The sequence below is a fragment of the Papio anubis genome, chromosome 20, assembly GCF_008728515.1.
Source record: "Papio anubis isolate 15944 chromosome 20, Panubis1.0, whole genome shotgun sequence".
NCBI classification, from domain to species: Eukaryota; Metazoa; Chordata; class Mammalia; order Primates; family Cercopithecidae; genus Papio; species Papio anubis.
The window spans coordinates 49737812-49758115 of NC_044995.1; the positions used below are offsets into that span (position 1 = coordinate 49737812).

The following is a 20304-nucleotide window of genomic DNA, read 5'->3' on the forward strand; positions in this document are numbered from 1 at the left end:
CACACTGAGGTGACAGGGTTTGGGGAAGGACACCCCACTGGAGGCCCCTTTCTCCTCACATCCTAGCAGGGGTCGCTGACTAAGACCCCCATGACTCCACCCACGATGTTGACCTTGGCCTCCTGGTGCAGGTTGGGGTCCCTGGGTCTCCTGGGGACCCATCGCCATCATCTCCTGTCCCTGCTCTGTTCTGTGGCAGCGAGTCACTCAGTCCAGCCCACACTGGGCAGGGGGTGGGGGGAGGTTTTACTTAGAAGATGAGTTTTCATACAGAAAAACCTAAAAATGAAAGGACAAATGGCCCATAATTGCATTGCTTAGATACCTGTTGACGTTTAGAGGCATATAGTAAATACACATGGTAAAAAAAAAAATGTTTGAGTACTACAGAAAGTACTATTAAAACTATTACGAAGCAAAGACCCGACTGTCTTAAATCAAGAAGATGTGGCAGTTCCAGTGCACACACACACACACGTGTCCCTACACATTATCCCCTCCTCTGCTGCACCCTCATTATTTATTATTATTTATTTGATAGGGAGTCTCGCTCTGTCACCCAGGCTGGAGTGTAGTAGTACAATCTTGGCTCACTGCAACCTCCGCCTCCCCAGTTCAAGCAATTCTCTTGCCTCAGCCTCCCGAGTAGCTGGGATTACAGGCGGCCTCCCACCATGCCCGGCTGATTTTTGTGCTGTTAGTAGAGACAGGGTTTCACCATGTTGACCAGGCTGTTCTTGAACTCCTGACCTCAGGTGATATACCCGCCTTGGCCTCCCAAAGTGCTGAGATTACAGGCGTGAGCCACCACACCCAGATGATCTATCATTACTTTTAGAGACAGGATCTCGCTCTGTTGCCCAGGCTGGGGTGTATCACAGCTCACTGCAGCCTTGACCTCTGGGCCACAAGCAATCCTCCTGCCTCGGCCTCCCAAAGAGCTGGGGCCACAGGCGTGCAATACCATGCCTGGGTAAGTTTTGAATTTTTTTTGTGCAGACAGGGGTCTTACTATATCACGCAGGCTGGTCTTGAACTCCTGGGCTCAAGCAATCCTCCCATCTCGGCCCCCTAAAGTGTTGGGGTTACAGGCATGAGCCACTGCACCCGGCCCCACACCCTTGTTTTTGGCCCTCATCTACCTTGGGGTATCCCTGTTGTGGGCGCACCCCAGGTTATGTAACCTCTGCCGTCATCTGTCCTCTGGGAGACTGTGTTCTTTGCCCTCTATGAGACAGGGCCCCAGTTCCTGGCTCTGTGGCCCCTCTGAGAGTCCCTTGTTGTCATGTTCTTCCTGCCCTGCTGGAGACCCGCCCCCAGCAACACCTGGGTGCTGTCTGCCCCCAGCTGAGCTTTGCTCCATAGCCCTCAGGCTTGGGAGCTCCATCTGTGGGGCTGGGAGGAGCTGTCCCTCTGAACCTCTTGGGTGCTATCAGGGAAGGATAGACGTGATCCCCCATTTACAGGTGAGGAACAGGTTTGAAGAAAGAAGGGGCTGAGTTATATGTGAGCCTGGATGCCCCAAACTGTCTGCTGCCTCTTAGCTGTGAGCAGGGGCCAGCTGTTCTCAGTCCTCTCCCAGTCTTGATTTTTTCCATCTGTAAAATGGGAATAACTTTTTTTTTTTTTTTTTGAGACAGCGTCCTGCTCTGTCACCCAGGCTGGAGTGCAGTGGTACAATCACAGCTCACTGCAGCTTCGACCTCCTGGGCTCAAGCGACCCTCCCGCCTTAGCTTCCCTAGTAGCTGGGACCACAGGCGTTGGGCCACTGCACCCAGCTAATTTTTTTTTTTTTTTTTTTTTTTGAGACAGTTTCACTCTTGTCACCCAGGCTGTAGTGCAGTGGCGTGATCTTGGCTCACTGCAACCTCTGCCTCCTGGGTCCAAGCAATTGTCCTGCCCCAGCCTCCTCAGTAGCTGGGATTATAGGCATGCGCCACCAGGCCTAGCTAATTTTTTTGGTATTTTTAGTAGAGACGGGGTTTCTCCACATTGGTCTCAAACTCCCGACCTCAGGTCATCTGCCTGCCTCGGCCTCCCAAAATGCTGGGATTACAGGTGTGAGCCACCACGCCTGGTCTCCAGCTAATTTTTTTTTTTGAGATGGAGTTTTTGCTCTTGTCACCCAGGTTGGAGTGCAATTGCTCAATCTCAACTCACTGCAACCTCCACCTCCCATATTCAAGCGATTCTCCTGCCTCAGCCTTCTGAGTAGCTGGAATTACAGGCGCCCGCCACCTGGCCTGGCTAATTTTTGTGTGTGTGTGTGTGTTTTTAGTAGAGACGGGATTTCACGTTGGCCAGGCTGGTATGGAACTCCTGACCTCAGGTGATCCGCCTGCCTTGGCCTCCTGAAGTGCTGGGATTACAGGCGTGAGCACCAAGCCCGGCCTCCATCTAATTTTTTAATGTGGAGAGTCGGCGGGGGTGGGGGAGGTCTCATGATGTTGCCCCGGCTGATCTAGAACTCATAGCTTCAAGTGATCCTCCTACCCTGGCCTCTCAAAGTGCTGGCATTCCAGGCGTGAGCCACCATGCCCAGTGGAGAACTTACAGGGTCATAGAGAGGAGAGTAAGGCAGAGAGGGCAGAGCCCGGTGCCAGGCACTGCTGTCAGGCTGGAGGTAGGGCTTGTCCATGTTCACCGCAGGGGCCATGCGTTGCCCGAGTGTTCCTGGGGCTTAGGGGTGTGAACAGAAGCCTCATGGGTGGGGTGTGGGCTGCGTGCCCCCCACCTGGGGGCTCCTTCCTGTGGAGTGGCCAGCATGACCCCCAGATGAGGGCACTTACTCGAAAGCCTGCTAATGGCTGGAGTGGGCAGGCAATGGAGTCTCGCAGTTAAGGTCCTGCCTGGGACCATGTGGCCCAGGGAGGGCAGCCTGGACCCGCGGCCCACCCCTGGGGACTGCTCACCCCTGCCCATCCCATCAGCCTCCCAGTTGCAACTGTAAGCCCCTGGAGGGCAGGGCTGGTTGGTTCTGTTCCAAGCCCAGGAAACATCAGTGGAAGAGGCATGCTTGGGTGTAGACCCTGAGGCCTCAAGACACACCTGTCCACAAGCCAATACGCGGTCCCAGGACCCTGAGGGCTGCTGGGATGGTGGGGGCCTGGGGGACCTGCCCAGGTGGCCCACCGTCCTGGAGGTTCAAAGACAACAGAGGCCCAGAAGGAGCAGGAACGCCGATCCCCAGAGCCCACCGAATGGTAGGGGTGCAGAGAGGGCTCTGGAACCCAGGCCTAGGAGAGGGGCAAGTGTGTGCAGAGCACCCTGTGCCCTCCCACACTCGCCGAACCTCCTCTCGGCTCCACTCTGTCCAGCCACGTGGAGTGGGCTTACTGGGGCCCAGGGAGGGCTCAGCTGGCTGAACCATGCATGGTTGAGCCCAGACGCGGTGCGGACGACCCAGGGGACAGTGGTCAGCCTCAGGGCGTCAGCTGGGGTTGCAGGTGGCGGGGGGATGGGGCTAGAGAAGCCCTGAATCGGGTCAGGGCCTCTGTCCGTGCCCAGCCCAGAGCAGGAGGTCGCCGCAGGCCAAAGCCGCTCCGCCCCCTGGAGGCAGCTCCGGCCACTGCGCGGCTCCCTCCGCCCCGCTGCCCCGCTGCCCCGCCGAAGCTGGGAAGGGGCGGGAGCGCGGTCGCGACCGAGAAGGGCCGCCCAGTTTCTGTGCCCCCGCCGCCTTGGGCCTGCGAACTGGGCCATCCGCGTCCCTGGCGTCCCCGTCGTCCCCGCCAATATTTAACAACTTGGTCTGGACGTCCTTGCGTCCGGGAGGCCCCAATACCTGGCCTCACTTTTCCCGTCCAAACCCCAAGGATCGATGCCTGGGACTGGAAAGAGAAGCCTCGGATCCCGGTGTCCCAGCAGGGCGGGGAACCTCTGATCCGCTCAGGCGCCCCCAGCTTAGCCCTTTCTTTGCATTCGGCCACCTCTTCCTGTCCCCCTATCCCGACCCTCTGGGACCCAACCGGCTCTCCCCACCCCCAGTGGGGCGCGCTCCAGTAGCTCCGGAACTGGGTGCAAAAAGAGGAACGAACGCAGGCTTGCCCCACCCTCCCGGGCCCCGCCGCGGGCGCGGGATACCGGGTGCCTCGGCCGGGAGGCTCCTAGGGGCTCTGTGAGCTGCGACGGGGAACCCCAGAGAAGAGGACGAGCAGATGCCTGGGTGCGGGGTCAAAGCAGGGCCCCAGGCCAGGATAAGAGGGGGGAAGGGTCGCGCACGTGGCCTGGGGGCGGGGCCGGCCGCTTCCGCACCCCCCCCAACCCCGGCCACGTGGGAATCGGAGCCCTCCTCCATCGCGAACGGGGGCGCGCCCGAGGCCAGGGGGGAGGCATCCGCGGAGGGGGCGGGCTCCCGCCGGCCGCGCGCCCCGGCGTGGGGTGGGCGCGCCAGCGAGGAGGCGGGGCGTGCTCTGGGAGGGAGGGGCGTGCCGCGATGGGGCGGGGCGCGCTCTGGGAGGGAGGGGCGTGCTGGAGACGGGGCGGGGTCCTCGGCCTCCCGCCCGGCAGGGGGGGTGGTGCTCCCGGGAGGGAGGGGCACGGGGCGCTGGAGTGGGGCGCCGGGAGGAGCGGGCTCTGGCCTTGCACCCGTGCGGGCAGTGCGCGCTCAGGCCTGAACTGGAGGCGCTCCCGGGAGGAGCCTGAGTGGGCGCGCCGGGGAGGCCAGGTCCTCCGGCCAGGCCCCGCGCCCCGGCGACCGCGCTCGGAGAGTGGTGGAGGCATGGGCAGGGGCAATGGCTGCGGCGCCCGAGGGGCGTCCTCCGGGCAGGGCGGGCTGTGGCCGCCCCATAATCCAGTGCGTCAGGGCGCGTCAGGCGGGGCGGGGCAGGCCGAGCGCGGGCGGCGGCGGCGGCGCGCGCCGGGCCTCCTCCTACTCCTCCTCCGCCTCCCGCACTCGAGCAGCCGCCGCCGGCCGGACGGGCGCCGCTCCCGCCGCCTCCGCTCCGCCCGCCAGCGCCGCCTCCTTGCTGCCCGGCATGTCGGCGGCCGTGGCGTGTGTGGATTACTTCGCCGCCGACGTGCTCGCTGGCCATCTCCTCGGGCGCCGTGGTGCCGCGAGCTGGCCAGCCGAGGCGGGCCCCGCCGCTGGCCTGGATGTGCGCGCGGCGCTGCAGAGCCGCCTGCGCCCGGGACCCGGGGCCGCCCCCGCCACTACTCCCGCCGCCCTGGCCCGGGCCCTGGCGCCGCCGCGGCGCCCACCTGCTGGCCGCCAGCATCCTGGCCGACCTGCGCGGCGGGCCCGGAGCCGCCCCGGGGGGCGCCTCGCCCGCCTCCTCCTCCTCAGCCGCCTCGTCCCCGTCCTCGGGCCGCGCCCCCGGCGCCGCGCCCTCCGCCGCCGCCGACCGCTGTCCTTCCCGGACTGCGCCAAAGCCTACAAGTCCTCGCACCTAAAGTCCCCGCACCTGCAGTGCCTCTGGAGTGAGAGCGCAGCTGCGATCCCGGGCCGCGCGGGGGCGAACGCCTGAGCCCCCTCCCCCGCCAGGACCCCCAGGCACGTGGTGGCGCGTGGGGGCGGGGAGGGGCGCGCCCGGGCCGCCGCCGCGCCGGCCGGCAGGGCGGGGCCTCGGTGGGTGGGGCGCGCGCGGGGGGCGTGGCGGCCACGCGGGCAGCAGGCAGATGGCCTCCCAGCTGCAGTGGCTGGGGCTCAGGGACAGCGAGGTCCACTTGGACAGGATGAGACTCCCTGGGCAGGAGCCACCTCTCTCTCTCTGGGCCTTGTTCCGTTTTTTGTTTTTTTTTTTTTGCGTTATGGTCTGGGCGGTGGGCACTGTGGTTGGGGCATCCGGCTCTGGGGTTCTGCGTCCTCCCCCTCCCCCAGCCTCAGTTTCCTTATCTATGAAAATGGAGGAGGAACCGCGTCGCCGCCTCCGGGGTGGCCGCGCGGATTCTCGAGGTCGGCAGAGCATCTGGCGTGGGGCCAGGATGGGGGGAGCCCGGCACGTTTTCTCTGCGTTCTCTGTATTTTAACGAGGAGGAGGGCGCAGCTGGGAGCGCCGGTTGGGGCCTGAGTCTCGGGCGGGGGGACATTATAGGAAGGTCCACACTACATGTATTTACCCGGCGTGTTTGTTCACCCCTATCTGGCAGGCGATTCGGGAAGGTGCGCAGGGTTGGAGCGGGGAGCGCTCCGGCTACACCAACGCCCCTCCTAGCGCTGTCCCTGGGGCGGCGAGGGGAACCGGGAGCCGAGTGGGCCTGGCCGTATTTTTTCACTCCGTCTCCTCCTTGGATTCCACCTTCTGGACTGGGAGTTTGGACTGGGGAACAGGGGACGGTGGGCCTTGATGGCCGGCCTGGTTTTGGGCATTAGAGGTGCTTGTCCCTTACTGGGGAGGGTGGGGGGCTGGGGGAAGCCTGTCGGGCCGCACTTGGGCTTGGCATTCTGGCCTTGCCACCAAACAGAGGACCTGTACCCGATCTGGGTCTCAATTTTCTCATCTCTATCTAGAGTGCGATGCTGTCTCTTATTTCATAGCCGTAGCGGGGGCCGTTTTGGGCAGCGGGATACTCCAAGGGGGCTTGGTCCGTGGGCTGGGATTGTAGGGACACGTGGAGCGGCCGAAGGGAAGCAGGTTGTCCAGAGTGGTGAGGCTGAGGTGAGCAGGGGCCGCGAATGCCTTGTGGAAGAATTGAGGGTTCATCCTTGGGGCGTGGGGAGCCGCGCTGGGACGCCTGAGGCTGGAGAGCAGGAGGGCGGGTGGGGGCGGTGGTTTGTAGCCCGCAGGCTGCCCCCCTGTCTTTTCTCCACGCTTTCCACCCCTTGCTCAGTCCCTGTCCTGGTCCCAGGGGCCTGGAGGCTCTGCCCACCTTGAGACACAGACGGGAACCAAGGGCGTCAAGACAGGACTTGGGTGGGGTCTGCGTTTTCTGCGAGGCCCCCTCGGCGGAGGGGTCCCAGGGTGTACCTCTTTTTGAGGGCAATAGGGTCCGTGTATCTCCGCGGGGAGGGACACTGGGGGACTGTGAAGATGGCGAGGCAGCGTTGGGAACAGAAAGGGAGGTGCCTCTCTGGGCGGTGGGCAGGGGTCCAGGAATGCCCTGGCTTGCCCGGGGTGAGTTTGCCGATCTGAACAGACAAGGGGCTGAAGTGGGAGCCTGTTGAGAAAGCGACTCCCACCTGTCTACCCAGGTCATTCTTCCTATGCCAGATGGCGTGGCCTGAGAGCTTCATTTGGGTTTTCTGAGTTTCTGGGTTAAGTGGATGGGATGGCCACCTCCCACAGTGGCACCCAAGAGGCGCTTCCATAGGCCCCTGGGTAGTGGGGGCGGCGGTCCCTAAGCCAGCAGGGAGGGGAAGGATGGGTTCGGAGTCCTGGGAAGGCAGGATCCTGGGACTGCAGTGATAAACTGAGGCCTGGGGGTGCAGATGTGCTGATGATTCGCCACCGTCTACCCTGTGCGGTGGGGGAGGGCAGGGTGGATCTCCTGGCACCCTCCCCCACCCCTTGGGAGCCTGCTGACATCCCATTCCAAAGCCCCCTTTACAGTAACGATTTGGGGACTGAGAAGGCAGTCCCAGGCCCAGGCACCTTGGATTAGGTTTCCAAAGGGGTTTGGATACTTGTGGTTTTCCGGGCTCCTCTTCCAGGCCTCCCCAGCCGCCAGGGCCACCAAAGGGTCTGTGCAAACAGCTTCTTTTCGTGGAAGGGGCTCTGGTTTTATCAGCCCCCGGAGGAGGGAGGGAATGGCTGCCGTTAAGCTGGTTTTGGGGGACAGGAAGTTCATGTGTTTTTTTGGGAGGGAGCCCCATTGCAGGGCTGTCCCTGAATGGAGTGGAGACCAGGAAAGATCGCAGAGGAACCCAAGTCACCGGCGGCTGCAGGGCTGTGCCAGGGGCCAACGGGAACAAGTTCCGCCCCCACCCACCCCTGCCTGGGGTGCTTCTCCTCTGGAAAAGGAACACCCATCGTGGCCTGGCCCCATTTTTACAGATGAACCAACTGAGGCACACTGGAGGAGCCCCGCCGGTGCGAAGCGTGGCGCTCCCATTATCTCGGCCACTTTTGGCCCTGGGAGTGACGAGGCCTGGGGAGCAGTGGATGTTTTTCATGGGGGCAGCAGGGGGCAGGGCTGCACCTCCCATCCGCTGGGTCTGGCCCACAGCCCCTATTCCTAGCCCGGCCGGCTCTGGGCTCTCTCTCCCCTGCGTGGGGCGGGGAAGGACTTTGGAAGCTGTGGGTGATGTTGACGCCGTTGCTATGGTTACGGAGAGTGAGCGAGCCAGCGAGTTGGGGCGGGGGCGGGAGGAGAGGCTGGCTGTCGGCTCCCTGCTCTCCAAACCCCCTGCATCCCCGGAGGGGGCCCCCGCCCTCGGCATGCCAGTGCCCGGCACACTGTCAGCCTGCACCTCCTGAGGGTTTGCCGACACCCTCCCCAAGAGAGGGGCTCAGACCTGGAATGGGTCTTCTCACGCAGGGCTTCTCTCCTCCGCACTTACAGAGACATTTAGGGCCTGATCGTTTTCTGGGGAGGGGCTGTCCTGGGCACTGCAGGGTGCTGTGCAGTGTCCCCATCCTCCACCCACCCCATGCCAGGAGCACCCCCTCCCCAGTCGTGACAATCACAAATGTCCCCAGACCTTGTCAGTTGCCCCCCAGGGGGCTGCAGGGTCACCCCCGGTTGTATCCCCCCCGTGAAGTCCCATTTATTTGCACCCGAGAGGTCTTGGTGAGCCCCTGCTGCAGGCCAGCGCCGAGCATTCCAGTCCCTGCGCCCCAGGACTTAGGGAACTGTGTTCGTGGGGGCGGGGGGGCAGCGGGGTGGTGGCAACGGGGATGCTAGTGATGACGAAAAGCGCTTCCTGGAGGCGGCAGCCTGAGGCCCACTGGGCTGGGTGGGACGGGGAATGGGAGAGGGAGGACGTGCTGGTTCTGGGGCCTGCTGTGGAGGTAGGGACTTGAGGTGGGGAGGGGGCACCTTGACAAGGTGAAGCCCTGCACTTAATCCCGAGGGTGGGGACGCTGGAGGCGGCTTCGAGGCAGGCTGGGCTTTGCAGAGGCAAATCCGTTTATGGAGAAGGGATTAGGATCAGAGAGGGGTTGAGGAGGGCAGGACGAGATGTGGGAGGGAGCGAGGCGTGCTGGTCTGTGTACTGGGTTGGAGGGAGACTCCTCAGGACGAGGTGTGCAGAGGAGTGTCTGAGTGCCTGCTGGGTTTCTGGTCCTTTGCTGAAGAGGGCCCTTAGGAGAACAGGTGGGTGGGGAAACTGAGGCCCAGAGGGGGACACAGCCATGCCCCACCTCATTCTCCCCTCCACCCCCAGGCAGAACTATGAGCTCCTGTAGGGTCGGGATGGCAGTGCTGGTGGGCAGAGCTCGGGAGAACTGGCAGCTTATCCGGGGAGCGCTGGGGCAGGGCAGTGCCAGGACACAGGCGGTGGGGGGTAGGGGGCCAGGGACTGCCCTCCCCCATCCACCGCCTCTCAAGCCTGCAGAGTGTAGAGAGCAGCTGGAACTGCCTGCAGGTGCCCCAGCTAGTGGGATGGGGGAGGGCTCCCCCAGGGTTGTGGGGGGCGATAACCACCCCCCCACCCAGGCTGTCTGATAAAAACAGCCCAGATCAGCAGGGAGGAGGCAGATGATACCAGCGGGGCAGGCTGTGGGGGCGGGGGGCGCCGCCCTGGCTCAGGCGATTCCTGGAACAGAGGTTACACAGGCACCAGGGCCGTTGAGGGGTTGTTCCCTGCCTACCCCCAGGTACCCAGAGTCTGGGCTGGGCCTCAGGTGGACCTCCTTTGATGGAGAAGGGAGTAGTGATAGTTTTGGTGGGGGGGCGAGGAGGACAGGGGTATTCAAGATGCTGAGCAAACATTATCTGCTGTTGCTCTTGTTGGAGCCAGTGCTTGATCCCCTAGGCCTTCTCCCTTTCCACAGATATGCATTAAGCACCTGCTGTATGCCAGGCCTGTGCTGGGCATTGCTGGGGACCCAGCCGTGAATGAAGTACCTGCTTTCAGCTCCTATTGGAGTGCAGGGGTGCAGATACTATACCCACAAGATGCGCGCGTTTTTGGAAGCCTGGCACAAGGACAGAGAAGCCGACTAAGGGCGCTTGGGGGGCACCAGGCCACTGTGAGGGGCAGTGCTGCTCAGAGAAGCTCCGAACAGCAGGATCAGCCATCAGCTCTGACCCTAGGCCAGGGTGGAGCTCAGGAAAGCTAAGCGCAGTCTGGGTGGCCCAGGCGGGAGCTGCTGGACTACTGCACTAGTCCAGGCGTGGGCTGGGAGGGGCAGGGTGGGGTCTGGACAGATCCCAAAGGCGATGGGATTTGGCTGGCAGGTGGCACATGGGGAGGTTCAAGATGGACACTCGGGCTGGTATGCCTGCCTGTCTGTTTGGCGGGAACAGCAGAGGGTTTGGAAAGGGGAAGTCTACTGGAGGAGTGGGGATGGGGGGAGGCAGGAAGCTTTGGCTTTGGGAAGTCAGGGGAGGTGGGGGCACAGTGGGTGTGGGGGTTGCTATGGCCCAGATGGTATTCGAGACCCCACCCCCAGGCTGGTGCGGCCTCACCACCAGTGTTCCCCCTTTTTTGCAGCGGCTCCCAGAAGCAGCTGCCTATAGGTTCTATAGAACCTGCTCAAGGATCACCTTAAGGACCCCCTGCCCCTCCCTGGGTGGGTAAGAGGCCTCCCCCGGCCCCAGCCTTTCCTGGCTCTCCTGGAATGCTTGCTTTGCGGCTGGGGCTGGTCTTCCCTACCTGTGCCCTCCCCTACAGACCCAACCCCATCTGTGAGGTGGACGAGTGCCCTGGCAGGCAGCCGGCCACAGCTCCCCTCCCCACCCAAGCCCCCCCAGACAAGCTCAGGAGGTGAGGCTTCCCTGTCGGAACCAGGGCCTATGGCACAGTCCCGCAGTCCCGTCTCCAGGCCCCTCCTGTGCCGGCTCAGACGGGGCCGGGCCAGGTTTCCAGGACTTCCTGGCCTCCACTTTTCTGAGCCTGCCTGTTTCCGAGGCTGTCCTGAGCTCACCCGGGCCCAGCCTGAGTCAGAGGGTCAAGTCCACCGTGGCCCCGCCCACTCTTCCCTCCTGCGTTGTCCCCACACACCGCTTCCTCCGGGGGCTGCATCCCGGCCTGGTAGAGCTGAGCAGTCGGGTGGCTGTGCACCTGGGGGCCCGGCCGGCTGGGGGCCAGCGCACTCTGGGCCCCCACAAGTTCACCCCAGCCTCCTCCTTGCGAGCGGATTGTGTGAGAGGCAGGGCCTGGCATTTCGCAGACGCGCTTCGCCCAGCGCGGCGGGGGTGGGTAGCCCGTGCACCCCCTGCCCTGCCACCCACGTGCGCACGTGCGCGCCCGAGTCTCCGAGAGCGGGGCGGGGCTGGCAGGCACCCAGGCCGGCGAGGCGACCCTGGCCCCGGCGGGAGTGGGACCACGTGAGCGGGGCCGGCTGGGGCTGCGGATGTCCCCGCCGCCGCCGAGCTACGTGCGGCAGCTGTGTTCCCGGCGGCCGCGCGCCCCTGCCCCGCTCGCCCCCCTTGGCAACCTGCTCCTCTTTGCAAACTGGAACTGGGGGAGAGGGAGTGGGGACCAGCCCCACCGCCCTGAAACGGGAAGTGAACCATCTGACTGCCCGGCACCCAGCCATGGGATGTCCCCCCTTCCCTCCTGCCGCCTCCCCGCCTGTGCCTTGCAAGATGGCGACACGGCGGCATGTTCCCTGGAGGGGCGCGCGCCCCCATCCTGTGGTCTGCTCCAGGCGCGCTCCCACAGCCAGACCCCCTCCCCAGACTGAGGCCCTTGGGAGCTGTCAGGGCCCAGTGGTTGAGATGGGAGTGGGGTCCCTTCCAGGGCTGCTTTGCGCCTCTTGCTTTGGTTGTAGACGGCCCCCAGCTGAGGGACCCCCGACCCCGGCTGCTGCTGTCTGCATCCTGGGTTGCTTGGGGGTGACTTGGGGTGTGGAGCAGGCAGCCCCAGGGATTTGAGGCTAATGTTGGTCGTGGTGACAGTCGCTCTCTCCCCCTCTCCAGCCGCCTGGACTCACAACCTCTTGGGGAGGGGGGCTGCTGGTCTCTGTCTGCGGTCTTCTGTTTTGCTGAGGGTGTCAGCGTTTGGCAGGGAGGAAGGATGGGAAGGGAGAAGGGAAGGTGTAAACTTTCAGCTCTTCTCGGGTCACGAGTGATCACTGGTGCCCCTCAGTGGGCAGACCCCTTCACCCTCCCGTCCCCTCCTCAGCCAGGCTCCCCAGGGCAGTCCCTGATCTTAGAGCAGAGATGTCACTGGGTCACCCTGAGCGTGGCTGTGCCCCTCCTGCCGGCTCTGTACCCCCTCACCACGGTCCCTGCTTTGGGGTCCTTCCAGGCCCCTGGCTGGCTGCAGTTCTTCACTGACTGGTGGGAGTGCTCCCAGGGCAAGAGTAGTCCCCAGTGCTGGGCGTGGGCTGCCCAGTTTGTAGTCCACCAGCTGAGCACCCTCCTGGCTGCCCTGGCCCTGCTGTGGCTTCCTTGAGGATAGGCTTTGGGGCCACCCGGGGGAGTTGGTTCTGATGTCTCTCTTGCTACTCAGGGCTCCAACCAGTGCCACGAGGGGCACATGCGCTCAGTCTCCATCCACGCAACCCACCTGTAAAACCCTGGGATGTCGGGAACAACATCTGGGAATGCCAGGGTCCCGGGTACCTGGTCATGGCCCGAAAGGGTGGGAGCTTCGGGGACGCAGGGCCCTTTGTCCTGCACTGGGCCCTGGGTGCAAGTGGACTGACCTGTCCCTCCCCAGTCGTTGGAGACCCCTATCTGCTGGGGAGACGCAGACATCGTGATGCCACATGCTGTGGGCGTGAGACCCTGGCTAAAGGGAGGGGGTCAGGCGGCAGAGTTCTCGAGCAAAGACCCACACGGGGTGGAGGCATACAGGCAGGCCAGGATGGCGACGGCTGCTTAAGGGGCAGGATGGGCGAGGCCCGGCCTTGGCTGTGGGAGGGGTCTGTGGAGGAAGTGGCCGGGTGGTGGCCCGCCCCTGCCCAGCGCCATCTGTACTGCGGGGGCGGGGCGAGTCCAGCCCGCCAGGCCCTTCCCCTTCCCGGGAGACCCCGCCCCCTCCCCTCCCTGTGAGCTTTCCTGCCTGCCTTCCATCTAACCACACCCCGAGATCGGGGCCCAGACTGACTGTGCCTGCGGGTTCCTCCTACGTCCCTCTGCTTTCGGAGGGGCCGGGAGGGTTAGGGAAGTTGCCGTGATTGTACCCCCATCCCAGGTGGTCATTTGGAAAAGGAGGGGATCATGCACAGACGGGAGGCCCCTGAATGTCCCTCGGGAGGGGCAGGGACAGCCTGACCTGTGTGCTCGGAAAGACCAACATGCCTTCTGAACGTGCCTGTGCCTGGGACAGACACTGGAGGCCTTTGCGAATCCCTGCCAGGGTCCCGCCTGGGGCCAGAGGCTGCGCCGGCCTGGGGAGCTTCAGCCTTGGGGGTCTGCGGGGCTTACTTACGGTTAACAGATCCTGGGCTCGCCGCAGAGTCCTTTCTAAGAGCTGGTAGGAAATAAGAGGATTATTTAGGGTCTCGTGTGGGACCCCCGGGTAGGGGTTGTGTTCTTTACACTTTTCCATGTTTTAAATTCACACCCAGAACTCAGCCTCTAAAACAGCACAGGACAAATGCCCGCCACCCTTTGGGATCCACCCTTTGGGATCTGCTGGCATGTGTCTGTCATCTCCCTTGCCGCTGACCGCTGTCTGTCTCTGTCTTTCTGTCCAGGGGAACGCCCTTTTGCTTGTGACTGGCAGGGCTGTGACAAGAAGTTCGCCCGCTCCGACGAGCTGGCCCGCCACCACCGGACACACACGGGCGAGAAGCGCTTCTCCTGCCCTCTGTGTTCCAAGCGCTTCACCCGCAGCGACCACCTGGCCAAGCACGCCCGCCGCCACCCCGGCTTCCACCCGGACCTGCTCCGGCGCCCTGGTGCCCGCAGTACCTCCCCCAGCGACTCGCTGCCCTGCAGCCTGGCCGGGAGCCCTGCGCCCAGCCCCGCGCCCAGCCCAGCCCCCGCAGGCCTGTAGGGCCCTCGTCCAGCCCACCCTGACCACCAGGATGCTTCTGCCATCCAGGGGTGTAGTGAGGACCCACGGGGAGCCCAGTCCCCTTCCAGCTGTGGGCAAACCCTGAAGACACCCCTGCCCCCCTCCAGAGAGCAAGGAGGGGGCCTGAGACTGGACCCGGGTCTGCCTGACCTCAGAGGTGGCTCTCAGGACGGGTGACGGGGGCTTGTGTCTGTAAATAGCCATGATACTAACTTTCTTCCCATCTGTGCAACGGGGCCCCCCCCCGGGGCAGCTAGGAGGTCCTCCCTTCTCCTCTCCACCACCCCCTGCTGCCCCCCTCCCGGGGTGGGGTTTGTGGGGGTGGAGTGGACTTCTGGGAGCTGGCCCAGGGAAGGCACCCCCTGCCCCATCCCTGCAGGTTGGGATGAAGCGTGCAGACAGCCATAGAGGAGCTGGGGGTTGACACGCCCCTGCCTCTCCCCACCCTACCCCACCCCACCGAAAGCCATGGGAGTAGTTCAGGGAAACGGGGGTGCAGCCCGGCCGCCCCCCACTCGGGTACTCAATCTCAGGTGTCCACAGGTTCTGCCCACGTTAGGGGCTGCCCATCCCCCCAGACCTTGGGGGTAGAGCCAGGAGCGGGGAGACGTTAGGATGCCCGGAGGGGCTCCAGGTCTTGCTTCTGAGACCTGCGATGGGGAGGGAGGGGACCTCTGGGTTCTTCCAAAGAACATTTGACTCAGTGGAGGTTGGGAGGTGGGAGGCGGATATTGGGGTCAGGAGGGAATGCCGGCTTATTTATTTTCCTCTCTCCTCCGGTGTGGGGCCCTAGCTCCCCCTCTCTGGGTGGGTGGGAGAGGCAGGCTGCAGGGGAGGCTGGCACTGGGCCTGGTGGCCCTCCAGCCCATGCCCTGCCGACTTTGGCCTTTGCGGTATCATGTGACAATCAACTCCCTTAAGGACGCCTGCAGCCATTGGGCCGCACTGCCCTCCCTGGCCTGCAGGTGGGGCCGTAGAGCCCATGCCCACCGGGGTTGCAGGCTCTTCCGGGCGTGGGCTGCAGCCTGGCCAGGCCCTGCTTCCCCGACCTCCCCTCCTTCTCCTGGGTGCCTGGAAGAGGTGGGCCCTGGCCCGTGGTCGAGGTCCTGCCTCGTGGACTGGAAACAGTGGGCTGGCTGTGCAGCCTCCTGGGGTAGTTCGTTTTTTTTGCACCGGGTAGAATATTTTTTCAGGCACGGATTCCTTTTTTCTGGGCCCCCGTGGGTGGTCCGGCATCCTCAGGGGGTGTGAGTGTGTGTGGGAGGGGTCTCTGAGCTGAACTTGGGTGGGTGGGGACTTGTCCCTCGGGGGCCACCTTCGTGTCCTTGCCAGGGGTCGTCCTGCTGTGGCCTGGGTTGCATTTCCTCTTGGGGGGTATTGAGGACCCCCCCAGCCTGGAATGAGAAGGGTCCTAGGTTCCATGTCCAAGACCCGGAAAGGTGAATCTCCTCACTGTTGGCTGCAGGAGGTTTTTGGTACCCCCTTTTGTTCCAGAACCTTCCTGCATCTCGCTTGGGGGCAGGGGGGCTTCGGATGGCCACTGGTGTGCACCTGGACCCAGCCCCGGCCTGGCAGGATCCAGGGATGGGTGCCTGGGGTCCTGCGGGCAGGGAGGCAGGGGACGCCCTTCTGGAGCTGGGCTCGGAGGGTCTGCCCCATCCAGCCCTCGGCTCTCTGTATTCTCTGTCCCTAGCCTCAAACCCTCCTCTGGCAGCGCTAGTGAGATGCCTTAGTCTGTGGGGGTGGGTGGGGGACTGGGGCCCCGTTTTCCTTTAGTGTCTTGTTGGCCCCAGCCCTGGCCGGGGCCTGTCTGGAGCAGGGGAGGGTAGGGCTGTGGGTTCCATAACTCTCTAAGTGGGCCCCTCTCCAGTGTCCAGGGGCCTGGAGAGACCTGCGCCCACCCCTCCACTCCCCCAGGAGCCGCTGGTCACTGGGACTTGGTTCCAGCCGTTTGCAGGGGAGGTGGCTCCAAGGGGCGTGTGCTTTCCGTGGGTGGCGCTCCTCCCCCACCCTGCCTGGCCTCATCCTTGTATTTAATTAATTAAACGAGCCCCTTTTTAAACCCTACTCCAGTGTGTGTGTGTGTGGTCTCTCCCGTGCCAGTACCCAGCCTGTGGGCACGTTCTGAACCCCTGTGTCCCACCCACTAGTGCAGCCCCAAGTTCATCCATCTCGTGGGGAAACTGAGGCAGCGGGTTAGTGAAGAGGGTCTTGGCCAGGCCCCTCTGGCTGAGACACAAAATGCCCTGCCCCTAGCCCTGAGCCCCGCGGAGGGGGCTGCCTGCAACAGCGCGCGCTGCGCCCGCCGGGTGTCACCCACGCCCTGGCGCAGCTGCGCCCCCCGCCCAGCTTCCCGCCCAGCTTCCCGCCCGCCCCGTTGCCTGGCAACCGAGGCACGGTGACATGGCGCCCGGGGGCGTCCGCCGCCCTCCCCTTCCGGTGCCGCAGGGGATGGGGGAGCCCGCGCCCCCGGGGCTGCTCACCGGCGCGGGACAGGCTCCCACGGAGGATCCCCCAGCCGCCTCCCAGGCTCCCGTGCTCCTGCATTGAGCGCCTACTGTATGCCAGCTCCCCTAGTGGGAACTGGGAAGAGGGGGCGGTGAGAGCTTTGAAGCCCTCCCCAGGAAAAACCACTCCGGACTCCAGCGCTCCCTAGAGCCTGGAGGCCGGCGGGGCCGGGGTGGGGCAGGGCAGGCCCCTCCTACACACCTGCTGAGCCCGGGGGCTTGGCCTGCAGCCTGCCCGGCGAAGGGGGTGGTCGGCGCCGGCTCACGCCAGACTCCTCCCCAACCTGGGCGGCGAATTCTCGGCTTTACTCGAGGGCAGCCTCTCTCGTGCACCCCCAATCCTACCCCACCCATCCTCCCATTCTACCGGACGCCCCACAAACATTACCCCCGGGACTCTCGCGCCCCTCCAGCTCCTGCTGTCTGGGTGAAGGGGAAAAGGACAAGATGGAGGGAGGTGAACAGAAAAGACGCAGCCCCTACTACTTCCGGGTTCTTCATCATCCAAGTTACCCGCGCGCGGGAAAATGCAGCCCGCGCCCGGGAAAAAAGCAGACGAACTGAGCAGGCGCGACGTGACGTCATCGGAGGAAACCTAAACTTACTACGGAGACGCCCCTGGCACGCCCTTGTCCCACCCACTGCCCGCCCATTTCCACGCCCAGGACATAAAAGTCGCGGCCGGCAGGCGCCGGCGCGAACTTCCCCGGCCCCATTGCTTGTGGACCGAGGAACCTCGCCGGAGAGCGCCGGCGCGACTTCCCTGGCCCCGCTTAGAGGACCGGTTGAACCTCGCCCAAGAGCCCTGACCTGTTGGTCAACAAAGTTCTTTCTTTCCTACCACTTGCCTCCAGCGCCTCTTTCCTGGCCAAAAGGAATTAGATAAATCAGGTGGTGCCGAAACCCGGGAGGAGACCCCTCCTCAGGGTCCCCCAAGGTCCGAGGAGCCGCCTCCTTCCACGCTGCGGACGGACCAGGACCCAAAGCACCGCTTTCTACCAATCCATTCCTCCAGAATCTCCTGGGGTAAGTGCCCTTTGTCTTTCTTTCCCACTCCTTGGCCAAGAAGCCCTGCGCAGGCCCAAGGCCACTTTTGGGGTCACCAGGTGACCCATAGGAAGCCTTCTGTGACAGAGACGTCTGCTCGGAAGTCTCTCCATCCACTTACGGCTCCACGAGCCGCCGGTCTCTAGTGATTCCAAAGGACGCTTTGGAGTCAGCCAGAGCCCGGTTTCCATGAGCCAAAGAAAGGCAATGGGTAATCCCCAGTCCAAAATTCCGCGGGACACCCTTTTAGGGTGTTTATTAGGCAACCTAAAAAACCTACAATTAGAGCAGGATCTAAAGTGAAAGCGACTCATTTTCCTCTCCACTCTGGCGTGGCCGCAATGTAAACTAGACAATCAGTCCCAATGGCCGCCTGAAGGCACCCTAGATCGTGATACTTTAATCGACTTAGGCAATTTTTGCCGGCGCCTAGGCAAGTGGTCTGAAATAAATTTTTTTTTTTTTTTTTTTTTTTTTGAGACTGAGTCTGGCTCTGTCGCCCAGGCTGGAGTGCAGTGGCCGGATCTCAGCTCACTGCAAGCTCCGCCTCCCGGGTTCACGCCATTCTCCTGCCTCAGCCTCCCGAGTAGCTGGGACCACAGGCGCCCGCCACTTCGCCCGGCTAGTTTTTTGTATTTTTTAGTAGAGACGGGGTTTCACCGTGTTAGCCAGGATGGTCTCGATCTCCTGACCTCGTGATCCGCCCGTCTCGGCCTCCCAAAGTGCTGGGATTACAGGCTTGAGCCACCGCGCCCGGCCTGAAATAAATTATATACAAGGATTTTGGGATTTACGCTCTCGACCAGACTTATGTAGTCAATGCTCCTTGGCCCAAGTCATGTTGGCCAGGGCTGGGGTCCCCGTGGGGTGGGACAAAGAGGAGTCATCCTTCCTGTCCGACCTGTCCGAGGATCTCAGAAACTCCCATTTCAGACCTCCAGCAGCCTCCTCCCCTCCCCTTCCACCCTATACTCCGCCCCCTTCCACTTCCACCTCTACCTTGGCTCCACCTGCCGCCCCTTTCCCCGCCCCCTCGGCACCTACCTCTCGCCACCTTGATTCACCCATATCCTCTCACACCCGTTCCAAAAATTGTTCAGGCCCTGCTCCTATCCCCACTCCTACCCCTCAACCCCCTACGGTCCTGCCGCCCCTACGCGAGGTGGCCGGTGCAGAAGGTGTAGTCAGGGTCCATGTCCCTTTCTCACTAGCAGATCTTTCCAAGATTGAAAAGCGCTTAGGAGACTTCTCTGCCAACCCTACGGTTTATACCGAAGAATTCAGGTACCTGTGCCAGGCCTACAATCTAACCTGGCACGACCTCCATGTCATTCTTACCTCTACTCTAAACCCTGAGGAGCCAGAGTGCATCCTAGCGGCAGCCAGGCAGCATGCAGATCAGTTACACTTAACGGATGCTGCTGTTCCAGTAGGGGAACAAACAAGCAGTCCCATCTATTGAGCCAGAATGGGACTACCAAGTAGGCCAGCCGGGTCGCCGAAGGCGAGACATCATGACCCAATGCCTCCTGGCAGGTATGCAGGTGGCCTCAAACAAAATAGTTAATTTTAATAAATTAAAAGAAATTATTCAAGGTCCAGATGAAAATCCGGCCACATTCTTAAATAGGCTAACAGGCTTTAACCCAGTATACCCGATTAGACCCAGCCTCCCCAGACGGGGCCACTATCTTGCTTGGCATCTTATTTTATTTCACAATCAGTCCCAGATATTTGGAAAATACTCCAAAAAGCCGCAGATGGTCCTCAGACCCCCATCCAAGATTTAGTCAAGCTAGCTTTTAAAGTTTTTAATTCATGAGAAGAGACAGCTGAGGCCCAGAGACAAAATGGGGCCAAACAGAAGGCAGCCCTCAATGCCCAAGCACTAGCGGCAGCCCTGCAACCTAATCTCAATCCCAGCTGGGAGGTAAGCCTACTAAGGCAACAAAGGGGGCCTGTTATAAGTGCGGCACCCCAGGCCATTGGGCTGACAAAAGTCCACAGGCCCAACTTTCAGGTCCACCACAACTGTGTTTTAAGTGGCAAACGCGGACATTGGGCAAGTCACTGTCCCAATCCTCGTCCGCCATCCACACCCTGCCCGGCTTGCCAAGAAGAAGGGCATTGGAAGTCAGATTGCTCCACCCTGAAAATGGGCATAGCGTCTCAACGTGGTGTCCCTTCTCAGGACCCTGGGAGCTCCTTCCAGCTCTTACACCTAGACGACGACTGGGGCACACCTGAGCAGGGACCCCATCACCCTCGCGCTTAAGCCTCGGAGTAGCTCTTCAGGTGAGTAAGCCAGTTTCTTGTGGATATGGGGGCTACCCACTCTGTTTTTGCCATCACAGTGGACCCCACGTGCCGCTCATATTTCAGTTTATAGGAGTTGGAGCCTCCCGTCCTAGTCCTCTTAGAGAACACCACCTCTTAATTGCTGCCTGGCCAATAACGTACCTCGTTCCCTCATCATCCCCTCGTACCCCACACCTCCTCTACTAGGCCGAGATATCCTATAAGTCAGACTGAGAGAGAAGCCTGTATCTCTCTTCCTACCTAGCTCCCCCACCTCACATACCACCATCTACTTCTAGTATTAACTAACTCAAATGACTCCAACTTAGCCACCTAACCCTTTCCCTAATTTCCCCATTCCTATAGACTGATGGACACCTCCACTCCTGTCATGGTGGACCATCATCCTGCCTCACTTAAAACCCATCTCAGTTAGCCGC

General features: G+C 62.5%; 2 protein-coding genes across 4 annotated transcripts; one reads left to right on the forward strand and one right to left on the reverse strand.

The window, feature by feature from the left end:
• Nucleotides 1–4795: 4795 nt before the first annotated feature.
• On the forward strand, nt 4796–16079 carry KLF16 (Kruppel like factor 16). Its single transcript, XM_031660165.1, is given in 4 exon segments — nt 4796–5129; nt 5131–5348; nt 5351–5416; nt 13690–16079. Coding segments are annotated over 4 exon segments (741 nt in total). The 5' UTR covers nt 4796–4974; the 3' UTR covers nt 13992–16079.
• Nucleotides 5698–17190, reverse strand: LOC103879890 (translation initiation factor IF-2-like). Of its 3 annotated transcripts, none has more exons than XM_031660164.1 (3): nt 16908–17190; nt 13422–13463; nt 5698–9177 (listed from the first exon to the last, which is right to left on the reverse strand). In XM_031660164.1, the coding sequence occupies exon 3, from the start codon at nt 8313–8315 to the stop codon at nt 6834–6836; it is 1482 nt and encodes a 493-aa protein (XP_031516024.1). In that variant the 5' UTR covers nt 8316–9177; nt 13422–13463; nt 16908–17190; the 3' UTR covers nt 5698–6833. The 3 variants fall into 3 exon arrangements, with proteins under 3 accessions (XP_031516024.1, XP_031516023.1, XP_031516022.1); XM_031660163.1 differs by having other exon boundaries at nt 16722–17190; XM_031660162.1 differs by having other exon boundaries at nt 16496–17190.
• Nucleotides 17191–20304: the final 3114 nt, after the last annotated feature.

Bases quoted from the DNA above. Each gene is read 5' to 3' on its own strand.
- LOC103879890 (XM_031660164.1), bottom strand. From the start codon at position 8,315: ATGCCGAGGGCGGGGGCCCCCTCCGGGGATGCAGGGGGTTTGGAGAGC.